At 41.4% G+C, this 11,003-nt stretch overlaps 3 protein-coding genes across 5 annotated transcripts; 2 read left to right on the plus strand and 1 right to left on the minus strand.

Moving 5' to 3' along the window:
* Positions 1-126: 126 nt before the first annotated feature.
* bud13 (BUD13 homolog) lies at positions 127-3,887 on the plus strand. 2 transcript variants are annotated; one of them, XM_035626852.2, is made up of 10 exons: positions 127-286; positions 435-522; positions 1,007-1,091; positions 1,178-1,456; positions 1,848-2,152; positions 2,247-2,355; positions 2,516-2,654; positions 2,782-2,960; positions 3,065-3,146; positions 3,429-3,887. In XM_035626852.2, the coding sequence occupies exons 1-10, from the start codon at positions 147-149 to the stop codon at positions 3,520-3,522; spliced, it is 1,500 nt and encodes a 499-aa protein (XP_035482745.1). In that variant the 5' UTR covers positions 127-146; the 3' UTR covers positions 3,523-3,887. The 2 variants fall into 2 exon arrangements, with proteins under 2 accessions (XP_035482745.1, XP_035482746.1); XM_035626853.2 differs by having other exon boundaries at positions 1,181-1,456.
* Positions 3,888-4,958: 1,071 nt separating this feature from the next.
* snrnp35 (small nuclear ribonucleoprotein 35 (U11/U12)) lies at positions 4,959-6,339 on the plus strand. The gene has a single exon (XM_035626799.2). The coding sequence runs from the start codon at positions 5,080-5,082 to the stop codon at positions 5,797-5,799; it is 720 nt and encodes a 239-aa protein (XP_035482692.1). The 5' UTR covers positions 4,959-5,079; the 3' UTR covers positions 5,800-6,339.
* A 1,009-nt stretch (positions 6,340-7,348) lies between these two features.
* Positions 7,349-10,422, minus strand: si:dkeyp-69c1.9. Of its 2 annotated transcripts, none has more exons than XM_035626802.2 (5): positions 9,610-10,422; positions 9,346-9,496; positions 8,661-8,756; positions 7,660-7,921; positions 7,349-7,570 (listed from the first exon to the last, which is right to left on the minus strand). In XM_035626802.2, exons 2-5 carry the CDS (start codon positions 9,473-9,475, stop codon positions 7,441-7,443), a joined length of 618 nt encoding a protein of 205 aa, XP_035482695.1. In that variant the 5' UTR covers positions 9,476-9,496; positions 9,610-10,422; the 3' UTR covers positions 7,349-7,440. The 2 variants fall into 2 exon arrangements, with proteins under 2 accessions (XP_035482695.1, XP_035482694.1); XM_035626801.2 differs by having other exon boundaries at positions 9,346-9,511.
* Positions 10,423-11,003: the final 581 nt, after the last annotated feature.

Here is an 11,003-nt window from a genome sequence, read left to right on the forward strand (position 1 = left end):
ACACGCATTTTTTCCTCACGATATACAAAAACCGTTATCATAATTCATTCATCTTATACTAACCTTGTCTGAGCTTCGCATCTAGCGCTTGACTCGAATTGGTCTTTCTTGAACCTCGGTGATACCCGTAGTTTTCGAAAACAGCGATGGCCGCCTTAGCTAGTAGCAGCAAAGGACCTGAACTTTCTAAAGCTGAGTACCTGAAACGGTATTTATCTGCCGACGAAGATGGCAAGAAATCAAAGGGGAAGCTCAAAAAGAAACGTCGTAAGGTTCCTGAAAGAGGGTGAGTCGAGGCGGACGGTTTTATCAAGCTGCTTCCCGGTTCAACGTGTGTGTTACGCTAGTCGACGTGTAGCCTTGGTAAACTCCACGTTTTGTACGAAAAGTGTTGCTAACGTTTACTAAACTGATCTTTGCTTCCTTCATGTTAGACTCACGATAGTAGACGACGACATAGACTGGAAACAGATGGTCGAAGAGGAGAAGGAGGTTGAAGAGGAGGAAGACGAGGCTCCAGTGGTGAGAACTTCAAGCTAACGTTCTCTAGCTGTCTCAGCCCGAGTCCATTCATTGGAATGGTTTACGTGTATCTGGGCTGTTTTTCTTCTGGGATTCATTGGGTCATTTTATATGGTTTGCAATTAAAAGCAAAATAAATCCACGCATTGAGAGTATCTCTTTTTAAATATATACAAACCTCAAGCGCCTTAAAGAGATCAGAGTCGGTGATATGGATAAAAAAAACTATAATAATTGATATTTTCCACTCTATACGTGATATAATTTTTTTATGGATCATCATCACATTAATTGAAAACAAATCATATAAGACATCCATATTGATTTACAATATATGCCTATTATACTGCAATACAACCAGTCTTAAAGAGATAGTTACCATGGTATATAATTGTATTGCAGTTGAAGTTATGATGTTTATTAGATTGGTATTGTCACATTGCCCAATGTTTACTTGAACTTCATCTCTTGGTTTCCTACTCAGGTTGCCGAGGTGGTCGATGATCGACCAGATGAAGTCAAACAGCTGGAATCCTTCAGAAACAGCAACAGATGGAAAGTGATCGGAGGTAATTGATAATTATAAAAGCTGTGGAGAGAATATTTGCCTGTGTGCTAAAGATCGTTATTTATTTTGAGTGTCCTCTTCTAAAAGCAGATGAAGAAGAAGGCGCAAGCGAGAGTCGCCAAGACTCGCCAGACCTGTCATCAAAGGGAGCGGGACATGATTCCCCTGTCAGAAAGACCCGCCATGACTCTCCAGACCCATCCCCTCCAAGAAGAGGTCGCCATGACTCCCCAGACACATCCCCTCCCAGGAAAAGTCGTCATGACTCTCCAGACACATCCCTTCCCAGAAGAGATCGCCACGACTCGCCAGACTTGTCTCCACGACAGCAACATTCAGGAAAAACGGGAAAGGTGCAAAGTAAAGGTGAGAAGTAATATTTGAGGCTGAATCTAATGTCTTTTTGCATAGGGTAGGGTGAATTATAATAAAAACACCACAACAACCAGAAGACCCTTGAACATCAGTGCACATGGTTACATTTGTTAAGTCGTCCTGTTGACATCCAAGTGAAACACAGAATTTTCATTTTGGCAGAACTCTTAAGGCTCTTCAGAAATTCACAATGAAATGTGATAAACCAGTGTCTGTATATAAATATATTTATCTCCCTATATTCAATCAGTCTTATCACTTCCTGTCATCCCCTCAGAATACAACTGGCCTAACAACTTCTGCAGATGAGAAAAGTACTTTCAGTTTAGTTTATAATAACAGTTATAACACTTTGCTCAACAATTAATTATTTCTTCATTAGATGCATCCCCCATGAGAAGAAAGCCTACTTCCTCATCGTCAGGTAGAAAACGTTCACCCGATCCTCATCGGTCACCAACGGCAACGAGGACTCAGAACAGGCATGATTCAGAAGGCGACCAATCTCCTCCACGAAAAAAGCCACAGAAGGGAGGGGCTTCAGACTCAGACCAGTCTCCTCCAAGGAGGCGCTCAAAGACAAGACAAGGCTCTGATTCTGACCAGTCTCCACCCAGAAAGCGGCCACAGAGAGGAAAGGACTCGGATGAAGATCTGTCACCACCTCGTAGACCTGCCCAATCGCAGGTGAGAAAAATGTGTTAGTTTGTAGATTAATATAAAATTTGTTTTCTCTCAGATTGCTGTGTGTTTTCAGAGTTTTTTTGTGGGGTTTTTTCAGAGTGAGAGGATGCTTTCTGGTGGAAAGGCAGGTCTGGTTTGTGTAGATGTTTTAAGGAAAGAGCAGGAAGAGAACCGACGCAGAGACAGAAACAACCAGCCCCTAGAAGGTTGGCTCAGCTTTTCTCTTTTAACATACTTTCCCCTGACGTGACACATTCATATTTCAAAAGTATAGTGATTTATTTTGGTCATAGGATTAGTTCATAAGTTTTATGATGCATTCCTCGCTTAGAAGACATGTTATACCCATTTTCTTTCCTTTAACAGATGAATCCCGCAATGCCCAGACTGTGTTTCGAGACAAGAGCGGCAAAAGGAGGGATTTGGATTCAGAGAGAGAAGAACAGAAGAAGAAAGCTGGAGAAAAAGCAGCAAAGGATGAGAAATACGCTCAGTGGGGGAGAGGGTGAGTTTTCAAACACTGCTCCCACATTAAAGAAGACTACTGAAGGTTATTATGACCATATAAAGAATTTAAATTTGTCATGTTCCTACTTTTTTTGTATGATCTTAAAGTCAACGTGTGTTTATAGGTTGGCCCAGGGCCAGATGCATCAGCAGAAACTTGAGGATGCACTGCACGAAGCCCAGAAGCCAATGGCACGTCACCGTGATGATGAGGATCTTGACCGTATGTTGAGAGAGCAGGAAAGGGAGGGAGATCCAATGGCTGCAATGCTCCGACGGAAAAAAGCTCGTAGCACCAAGACAGGTATTCAACATTGCACACATGCACCGTGGTCCTTGATCTGACTGACGCAGAATGGTTGCTCACTGAAAGTTTATATTATAAACCCTCTTATTTTTGTTTTGCAGATAAGCCTCAGTATAAAGGCCCAGCACCACCTCCAAACCGGTTCAATATTCTGCCAGGCTATCGCTGGGATGGAGTTGACAGGTACACAGTGTGTGTGTGTGTGTGTGTGTGTGTGTGTGTGTGTGTGTGTGTGTGTGTGTGTGTGTGTGTGTGTGTGTGTGTGTGTGTGTGTGTGTGTGTGTGTGTGTGTGTGTGTGTGTGTGTGTGTGTGTGTGTGTGTGTGTGTGTGTGTGTGTGTGTGTGCGCGCGCGCGCGCGTGTGTTTGTGTGTGTGACAAAGTGACAGAATGGGATAAATCATAAATCTGAGTGCATGGAATCAAAGATGGAGTTGACGCCGGTGTTTCATTTTTTTGTCTCGCAGGTCCAATGGTTTTGAACAGAAGCGCTACAAGCGGATGGCAGATAAAAAAGCTGTCCAGGAGGCCGCTTATAAATGGAGCGTGGAGGACATGTAATGGATACTTGAAACCGATTAATGAGAAGCAGAGCTGTGGCACGGCACTGCAGAACTCCTGTAGAATTAGTTGAGACAGAAAATCTGTGCTGGTGGAGAACCACAGCAGATTAGACTCATCTTCTCAGCAGATCTGACATGTTGCTATAGACTGAGAAAGATTTTTCTCTCTCCCTTTTTTCCAAAACAGTTAGGCACTCTACAACAGTTACCAGATTATTACAGACCGATAAACTACAAACATAAGTGTACATAGCAGGGAGGTGACAGCATCTTTATGATTTTTGTAGTAATTGATTCAATGACGGGGAAAAATATGTTTTCACTGTATTATTAAATAATGTTTTGGTAAAGTGTTTTACAGTACATTTGAAAGCCTTTAGTTGCATTCAGTATTTTTGTTTTTTTTAATTAATGGTTTCAAATCACATGTGCTCTAAGAAAGATATATTATTTGGACGTTAACACTTTCTGGTATAGAAACGTAATCTTGGACTGATGTCTCATATGTGGAGTAAATCAAAAATGAAAATGGCCATTTGGTCAGAATACCAGCCTCTTGAATTTATCACAGGTGAAACAGAAAATGCTGTGTGTATATAAATCTTTTTCCGCAGCTGATATGTTGACATGTTATAATATTAATATTGCCCTTTTAAGTGTTTTCAGTTGTTTGGCAGTGGGCCAGCAAACAAAAGAACCCCGGAGCCTGAACACTTCAACGAAACTAAACCATCCTCTGTTATTTATTATATAATTGATTTTCCTGTTATAAATCCAAATGTGTACTGTAAAATAGGTTATTGATCCTACCCATGAAATGCCCTGTAGTCATAAATTAGACCGAAGTGCAAAACACTGGGGACATTTATATATCCTTTTTTATATTAATTGATCCATTAGTGGGAAGTGTTTTTTCAAATGACTGTGCAAGGTCAATAATGAACTTTCATACTTAACTTTTCCGCGGATACAAACGAGAAGTCACCGCACATTGTCATAGATGAAATCCTGTCAGCAGATCCATCTTCATTACAACTGAGCCAACTCCCATTTGTGAAAGAAGTGGTGGAAATTATATAATTATAGTTCAAATTATATTACAAAGGATCTATGTGTGGTCCTATTCATGTATCTACTTTTGATAGATATTTGTGTGATTTTAAATTGTACTGTTTGTACAAGTTATGATTTTATATATATATATATATATATATATATATATATATATATATATATATATATATATATATATATACACTGTAAAGTATATATATATATATATTTAAATACACAAATTAGAGGTAGTGTGCTTGAACAGTGAGGAAAAAAGCAAATAACTGGATAAATTGTTTGTTTACAAATGAGGCCAGTTGTTGCAGCCTGTCCCCAGTGTTGATATTGTAAAAGGGTGAGTAGGAACCTTTCAAACTCAACAGGGGGGACTCGTTTCATTCCGGACTGTTTTTGCGGACGTACACGCGACTGCCTCTTGGCCGAAGCAGTAGTCTGAGACGCGTGACCGAGAGGAGACTGTTGTTGCTTTAGTTTGAGTAAAATGGTTGACTGGAGTCCCATAGCGAAGGTGTATGACCCGCTTAAAGCTGGCAGCATCGACGGCACGGACGTGGAGCCGCATGATCGGGCGGTGTGGAGGGCGATCGGGGCCCGCTACAAGCCCAACAAGGGTGTAGTCGGGGACTCGCTGCTCACTCTCTACGTGGCTCGCCTGAACCCCCAGACCACCGAGGACAAGCTGCTCCAAGTGTTCTCTAAGTACGGAGACATCCAGCGGCTCCGGCTGGTCCGGGACATCGTCACGGGCGTCTCCAAGGGATACGCCTTCATTGAATACAAGGAGGAGCGCTCCATTGTGCGGGCCCGCCGGGACGCCAACAAACTGCTGGTGGAGCAGCACGAGCTGTTCGTGGACTTTGAACAGGAGAGGACTCTGAAGGGATGGGTCCCGCGGCGGCTCGGTGGAGGACAGGGAGGGAAGAAGGAGTCCGGCCAGCTGCGGTTCGGAGGCAGGGACAGGCCCTTCCGGAAACCCATTCACCTCGGGGTCGGTCTGGTGCAGGAATGGGGAGGTGGTGGTGGTGGTGGAGGAGGAGGAGGCAGGGAGTGGGACAGACCAGGGGCGAGAGGCAGGGAGGACCGGGACCGACACAGAGATGCTGAGTGGGGCAGCAGAGGGAGGAGAGATGACCGGGACAAAGGCAGAGAGAGGGACGACCGCCGATACCGGGACAGGAGCAGGCACCGGGACACGAGGTGATACCACCGGAAGTCGTGTCACTCGCCTGGTTCAGCTGAAGCCTGTGGCAGATGTTTTAATGTACACTCCAGCTGTTGCAGCTCCTCGTATGGACGCATGTTAAGCCAAGAACGCAGTGAAGGAAAGTGTTGAGGCTTGTGAGTTGCACATGTTAGTGCTGGTCCATGGTAAGAACCGGTATTACAGTAACAAAGGAGTACCAACGTATATCTCAGAGATATCTGACTCACTAGTCTTTTGTGGTGTGCATTGAGCAGTAAAAACTATCTTCATATTGACTTTTTTAATTTCACTGTTCATTACAGTGATTAACCTTACAATTTTGATGTTGTCCAGCCAAGTGAAGCTCCTCAGCTTTAAAAAAGCAGAAACCACCACCAAATGGACAAAATGCATTCATTGATGTTACACTTGTAGACAACTACACAAGTGCCTGTAGATCAGAATAAACCTATTACACAAATTTTCTCTCCTGCAGAATCTGAGATGTATTGTGGTTCCAAAAGGTCGCCTGGAAAACAGTAAAGCATTTCTATTTCATGCGTGTTTTTATCGATGAAGACTTTTGGAGCATCGTACTTGGTAAAAGCCACTGATGAGGGTTTGTGTAGCGCTGGTTCTTTACTTGAGAGATTTAAACCCAGGAAAAAGGGTCTGTTGATTGCCAATGACGTATGCTAAAATATCCCTCTTTATTTATTATTATTTTGGGTTGCATTTTTGCTCTGTTGTATTTATTTCTCTTTCATATGTAGCTCTGCCATCTGCAGGCTCGATGTGCGATTTCAATGTTAAAATAAAGATCATCGTCATCAGCCTAATGTAGAGACCACCAGTTAGTTATTAAATGTGCAACTCCATTAGTTAACATTAGAGCTTTGATTTTTTCATTTCATTTGTATTTTTCAAATGGAGATTGTTGTTGTTTTTCACACATTCAAAATTATTAAATTAAAAAACAACAACAATGATGACTACAAAACACGTAAAATAGTATGCAGACAGGCGGAGAAACAAAAATATGTGATTTTGAAGTGAACAAACTCCTGCTGACGTCTTTGTGCAGCTGTGTGATTCCTGGTCCTGCCCACAGAGGACGATCATGTTACAGTGATGATGAGTCACCAAGAGGGTGGTTTTCTCTCCAGCTGACTGCAGGTAGGTCTGAACTCATCAATGTGAAACTCTATAAAGCTCTGGTGTTAGCATTATTAAGTCTTATCCAGTGACTCCATGCACTGCACGGCCTGGCGTGTGAAATCATCATTAGTCCATTAGCTCCTGTGTTTGAGGTCAGTGCTGGGAAATGCATCACCTGTTACCTGAGAAGAAGTTGAACCTGAGGAAAGAGGTTGTGCTGAAAATAACAGATTCCACAGTGACACTGATGTAACAGAGGAAACAAAACACACACACGTATTGCTTCTATTTCATTCCAATTATATCTAAACTGTATAAGATTAAAAGTCATGACTTATGGTGCTGTATGTGAGGTGAGACAACAAACTCTCAAATGTAACTCATAAAAACTCATAAATCTGGAATGTTTTTTGCTGCTTTATTAAATCCTGTTTATTGCTGTCATTGTATTGTATGATTATAACATTAACACAGGAACAATCTGGGATTCATTATGGAATTTTACCATAGTAATCTCTCAGAAGTCGCGTTTGCTTGTCCGGACAAGACCGCTTTCAGGCTGTCGGCACACCTGGGGTTTATGATGGTCCAACCTGGGTAAGTCTCTCTTTGAACTGTGTTAAACTCGATCCTGTGGACCAAAATGGAAAGACACTGATGAGGTTCCCCTTTACATAAAGCTATATAGTGCAGTGTGATGATGATAGAACTTGCACCCACCTGAAGGCCGGATTGATGCCGATGTTGTCCGGCTGCGGGTGGGCTGGCGTTCGCCTCCTGCGGCAGGAGGACTGAGGAGGGAAATCCTTCTGATACTGAGACTGCATTTCTTCTGTATTTTGTCCATTTTTCACCGCTGTCGCCCCCTCCCCTGGTTCCCCGTCCCTGCTGCTGCTGCTGCTGTTTCCTCTTCCTGTTTGTGTTGAGGATGTGGCATGAGGACAGTGGGACTCCTGCTGTGTGTTCTGGGCGATATGGTTTCCTGAGCAGTAATCATACACTCGTTAAGGGTTTAATTTGAAACACAGAAGTGAAATGTCTCATGAAAAATCCCATATTTATATCGAAGGAAGCCACATCTAAAAAAGAATATAAAAACTCTGGTTAAACACTAATTTTGAACTGTTTACTCGATCTAAAAGATGAAGTGCCAAACTTCTGTTGGAGTCTTCTTCTATTTTCTTAATCAAAGGCTTATTATGCCATAAAATGCTATTTATCTTCTCCCAGTGTCAAGCGGTTGCATTATATCATGCTCTATATATGCTGTTGTTAAATGTGAAGCTATAATTTGACTAATAATGTTGCATCTTGATGGCAGTTATAAACTTTACATTTACACAAAAACTAAATGTTACATCCACATTATTCATCCAATATTTTCCTGACAGCAACACAATTAACGGTATTTGTTATATTTGTACCTTATATGAACCATTTTCTGTTGTATTTTAAGAATGAATTACTCCAGTATTACTTCACTGTTATGACGACATTGATTAAACTCTTAAATTACAGAAACAAAACCTCATAAATCCCTTGCCCTCACATGAACCTTTTCCAAAACACACGTGTATATATATCCATTAAACACAACACACTGCCTGGCATGCCTACTGTCAACACCGAAACAATCATGCGTCCAAACAAACACAAATTCACGCCTTATCTTAGAACAGATAAGACGAGTTTACTCTCCAGGCTCAGATTACACTGCAGACCTTTGGCTCTGTCTTGCCGCCGGACGGGCCTGAAGCAGAAAGCCTCCTGTGACGTGGTCTCCATCTTGGCAGGAGTGTCCGGGTAGAGGAGGAATCCTGGAGAGGTCAGGAGAGATCTTTTTTTAATATAAATGCTTTAATTAAAATTTTGTGCATGCTTGAAATAAAATGGTTTTGAGAGGTTACAATAAGATATTGATATTATCAAAACCTCTCTTCGACACACTACATCGTATTTAATTCCAGTTAACACGTTGTCGCAGCTGCACCAATCTCACTTAACATTTATCTGAAATTCTTCCCATCGGGCAATTTTTTCAAATTATAAGGATAAGTGGTGTAGTTCCTGACTCATAGACCCGGTAAAAAAAATGACAATGAGCAAAGAACTGAACTGACATATTTGATATGAATATACTTGTATTCATTCTTGTTAATTCATTCAGAAAATTGCACTGAGATTGCAGCCAAACAACAGATACTCCCATTAATTGGAACCTGGACATTAGCATTATATACTTAATGTATTTACTTTTCTATCGTCTAGTTGTCTTTTTTTCTTAACATTGAGGTTGTTAACAGGACTTCCCAACTGCACCCCAACACATTTGATCAAAATTAATCTGGGTCTGTTGGAATAACCTGATCCCAGAACATCACTATCAAAGGAGCAGAAAACTTTTACCTGCCACTGCCGGAGGCTCCCCCCTGTAGGGTCGACAACGCAGAAAGAGTTCACGGCGTTGTTGGTGTCGTGGGTTGAACATTTTGTCTCTCGGCTCCTGAATGTCTCGTTGGCTCACTGGCATTACCATGCAGCTCACAATCTCTGGCGTCTGGTACAACAAATACTGTAACAATGACCACAGGCACAGTATATTCAGCAGAAAATATCACAAGTATCATCCTAAAGCCTTAAACACTTCTGAGTATTTACTGTATTGCTTACCTTATGTGCACATGAGGTACACCTTTGCAGTTTCTCTTATACTGTCTACATCTCTCTGTACAGTGTGTTTGTGTGTGTTAGGCAATAGAGCAACCTAAAGCGTGTTTGCTGCAGTAGTCATGGCATTCTATTCTTCTCCAGTGTCTGGCACGTACAGTAGTTACCAACTGAGACAATAGCACCTGGACCACCAACAGAGTGCAGGAGCTTTGTAGTGGGAACATAATCCAATATTGAATGGTTTGATGCAGGGCTGATTTAAGAGGGAGAAAGAGAAAGAAACCAGACTGATGCAAGCTGATCCTTGTTTCCGAGGTAACGCATCTAAAATGTCACGTCTGGCATCAGTGGTGTACAGTTTGTACGGTAGCAAGTATAACGATAATGAAATAAATCAGACTGTAGTTGTGTTTGTCAAACACACAAAGCTGTAAAAAAAAAAAAAGAGCAAAAATGTTGTCTATGTTGCCCCGAAGCATTTGGCCGGCACTCAGTAATGCACTGTGCTTCCCAGTTTCCAGCTGGCATAAATCCCAACTATATTTCTTTCAGATCAGAGGCTGTACGAGCCTGTAGCTTCTCAGCAGGGAACCTAATACTTGTGAAACTCTCGAGTGGAGGTATGACATAATTCAACCTTATCTGTCTCATTCTTTGTGCATATAAAGTTTGTGAGGGTGAGTTTTTTTTAAATCTCATTAACAATTAAGCTATCCATATTCCCATACCAAAAACCCCGGCAATACCAAGTTGTCAATCTATAAACTTGCATCTGGTAGCCTGAGGATTTATTTGATTGTTATTCATATAAAAAAAAATGGTACTTCACTATCCCTTCAAGAAAGCATATTATTGCACACTTACCTACATCACTATCATCATGTACTGGACTGAAACTTAAACTCTATTTCTTTTTAGAAGCTGTTGCTTGTTTTTATAACTGCCACTTTAACCTCTTTCAGTGCCTTGAATAATTTTTGCTTCAAAGGATAAGCTTGACTGGATGTTATACCCTTTCCTATAATTAACAAATAAAAAACAACAATAAACTTAATATGTATTAATATGTGTGTGTATGTGTGTGTGTGTGTGTCGCCAAAGTCGGAAAGAACCTTTTCTCCTTCCACCATCAAACTATGAATTAACTAATAAGTAAAAGAAATAAAAAACTATGCTTATGAACCAGGTGACATGTTTTTAATTACAGTAAATGTGGCCTATAGTTGGTGTGTGTGTGTGTGTGTGTGTGTGTGTGTGTGTGTGTGTGTGTGTGTGTGTGTGTGTGTGTGTGTTTGTGCTGTTATTATATTCTTGGTACATCATTATTTTTTCATATTTGGCTTTGCACTGATTTTATCCCGCGCCAGCAGGAGTCTCCCGTTCCCATAGCAACA

This window comes from Scophthalmus maximus, chromosome 2, assembly GCF_022379125.1.
Source record: "Scophthalmus maximus strain ysfricsl-2021 chromosome 2, ASM2237912v1, whole genome shotgun sequence".
NCBI lineage: Eukaryota > Metazoa > Chordata > Actinopteri > Pleuronectiformes > Scophthalmidae > Scophthalmus > Scophthalmus maximus.

Excerpts from the sequence above, each read along its gene's own strand:
- bud13 (XM_035626852.2), top strand. The coding sequence starts at position 147 with ATGGCCGCCTTAGCTAGTAGCAGCAAAGGACCTGAACTTTCTAAAGCT. Across the intron at positions 523-1,006 it reads AGGAAGACGAGGCTCCAGTG|GTTGCCGAGGTGGTCGATGA; the intron begins GTGAGAACTTCA and ends TTTCCTACTCAG. Across the intron at positions 2,153-2,246 it reads GTAGACCTGCCCAATCGCAG|AGTGAGAGGATGCTTTCTGG; the intron begins GTGAGAAAAATG and ends GGGTTTTTTCAG.
- si:dkeyp-69c1.9 (XM_035626802.2), bottom strand. The coding sequence starts at position 9,475 with ATGGTAATGCCAGTGAGCCAACGAGACATTCAGGAGCCGAGAGACAAA. Across the intron at positions 8,757-9,345 it reads GGAGCCTCCGGCAGTGGCAG|GATTCCTCCTCTACCCGGAC; the intron begins GTAAAAGTTTTC and ends TGACCTCTCCAG. Across the intron at positions 7,922-8,660 it reads GCGGCAAGACAGAGCCAAAG|GAAACCATATCGCCCAGAAC; the intron begins GTCTGCAGTGTA and ends ATTACTGCTCAG.
- snrnp35 (XM_035626799.2), top strand. The coding sequence starts at position 5,080 with ATGGTTGACTGGAGTCCCATAGCGAAGGTGTATGACCCGCTTAAAGCT.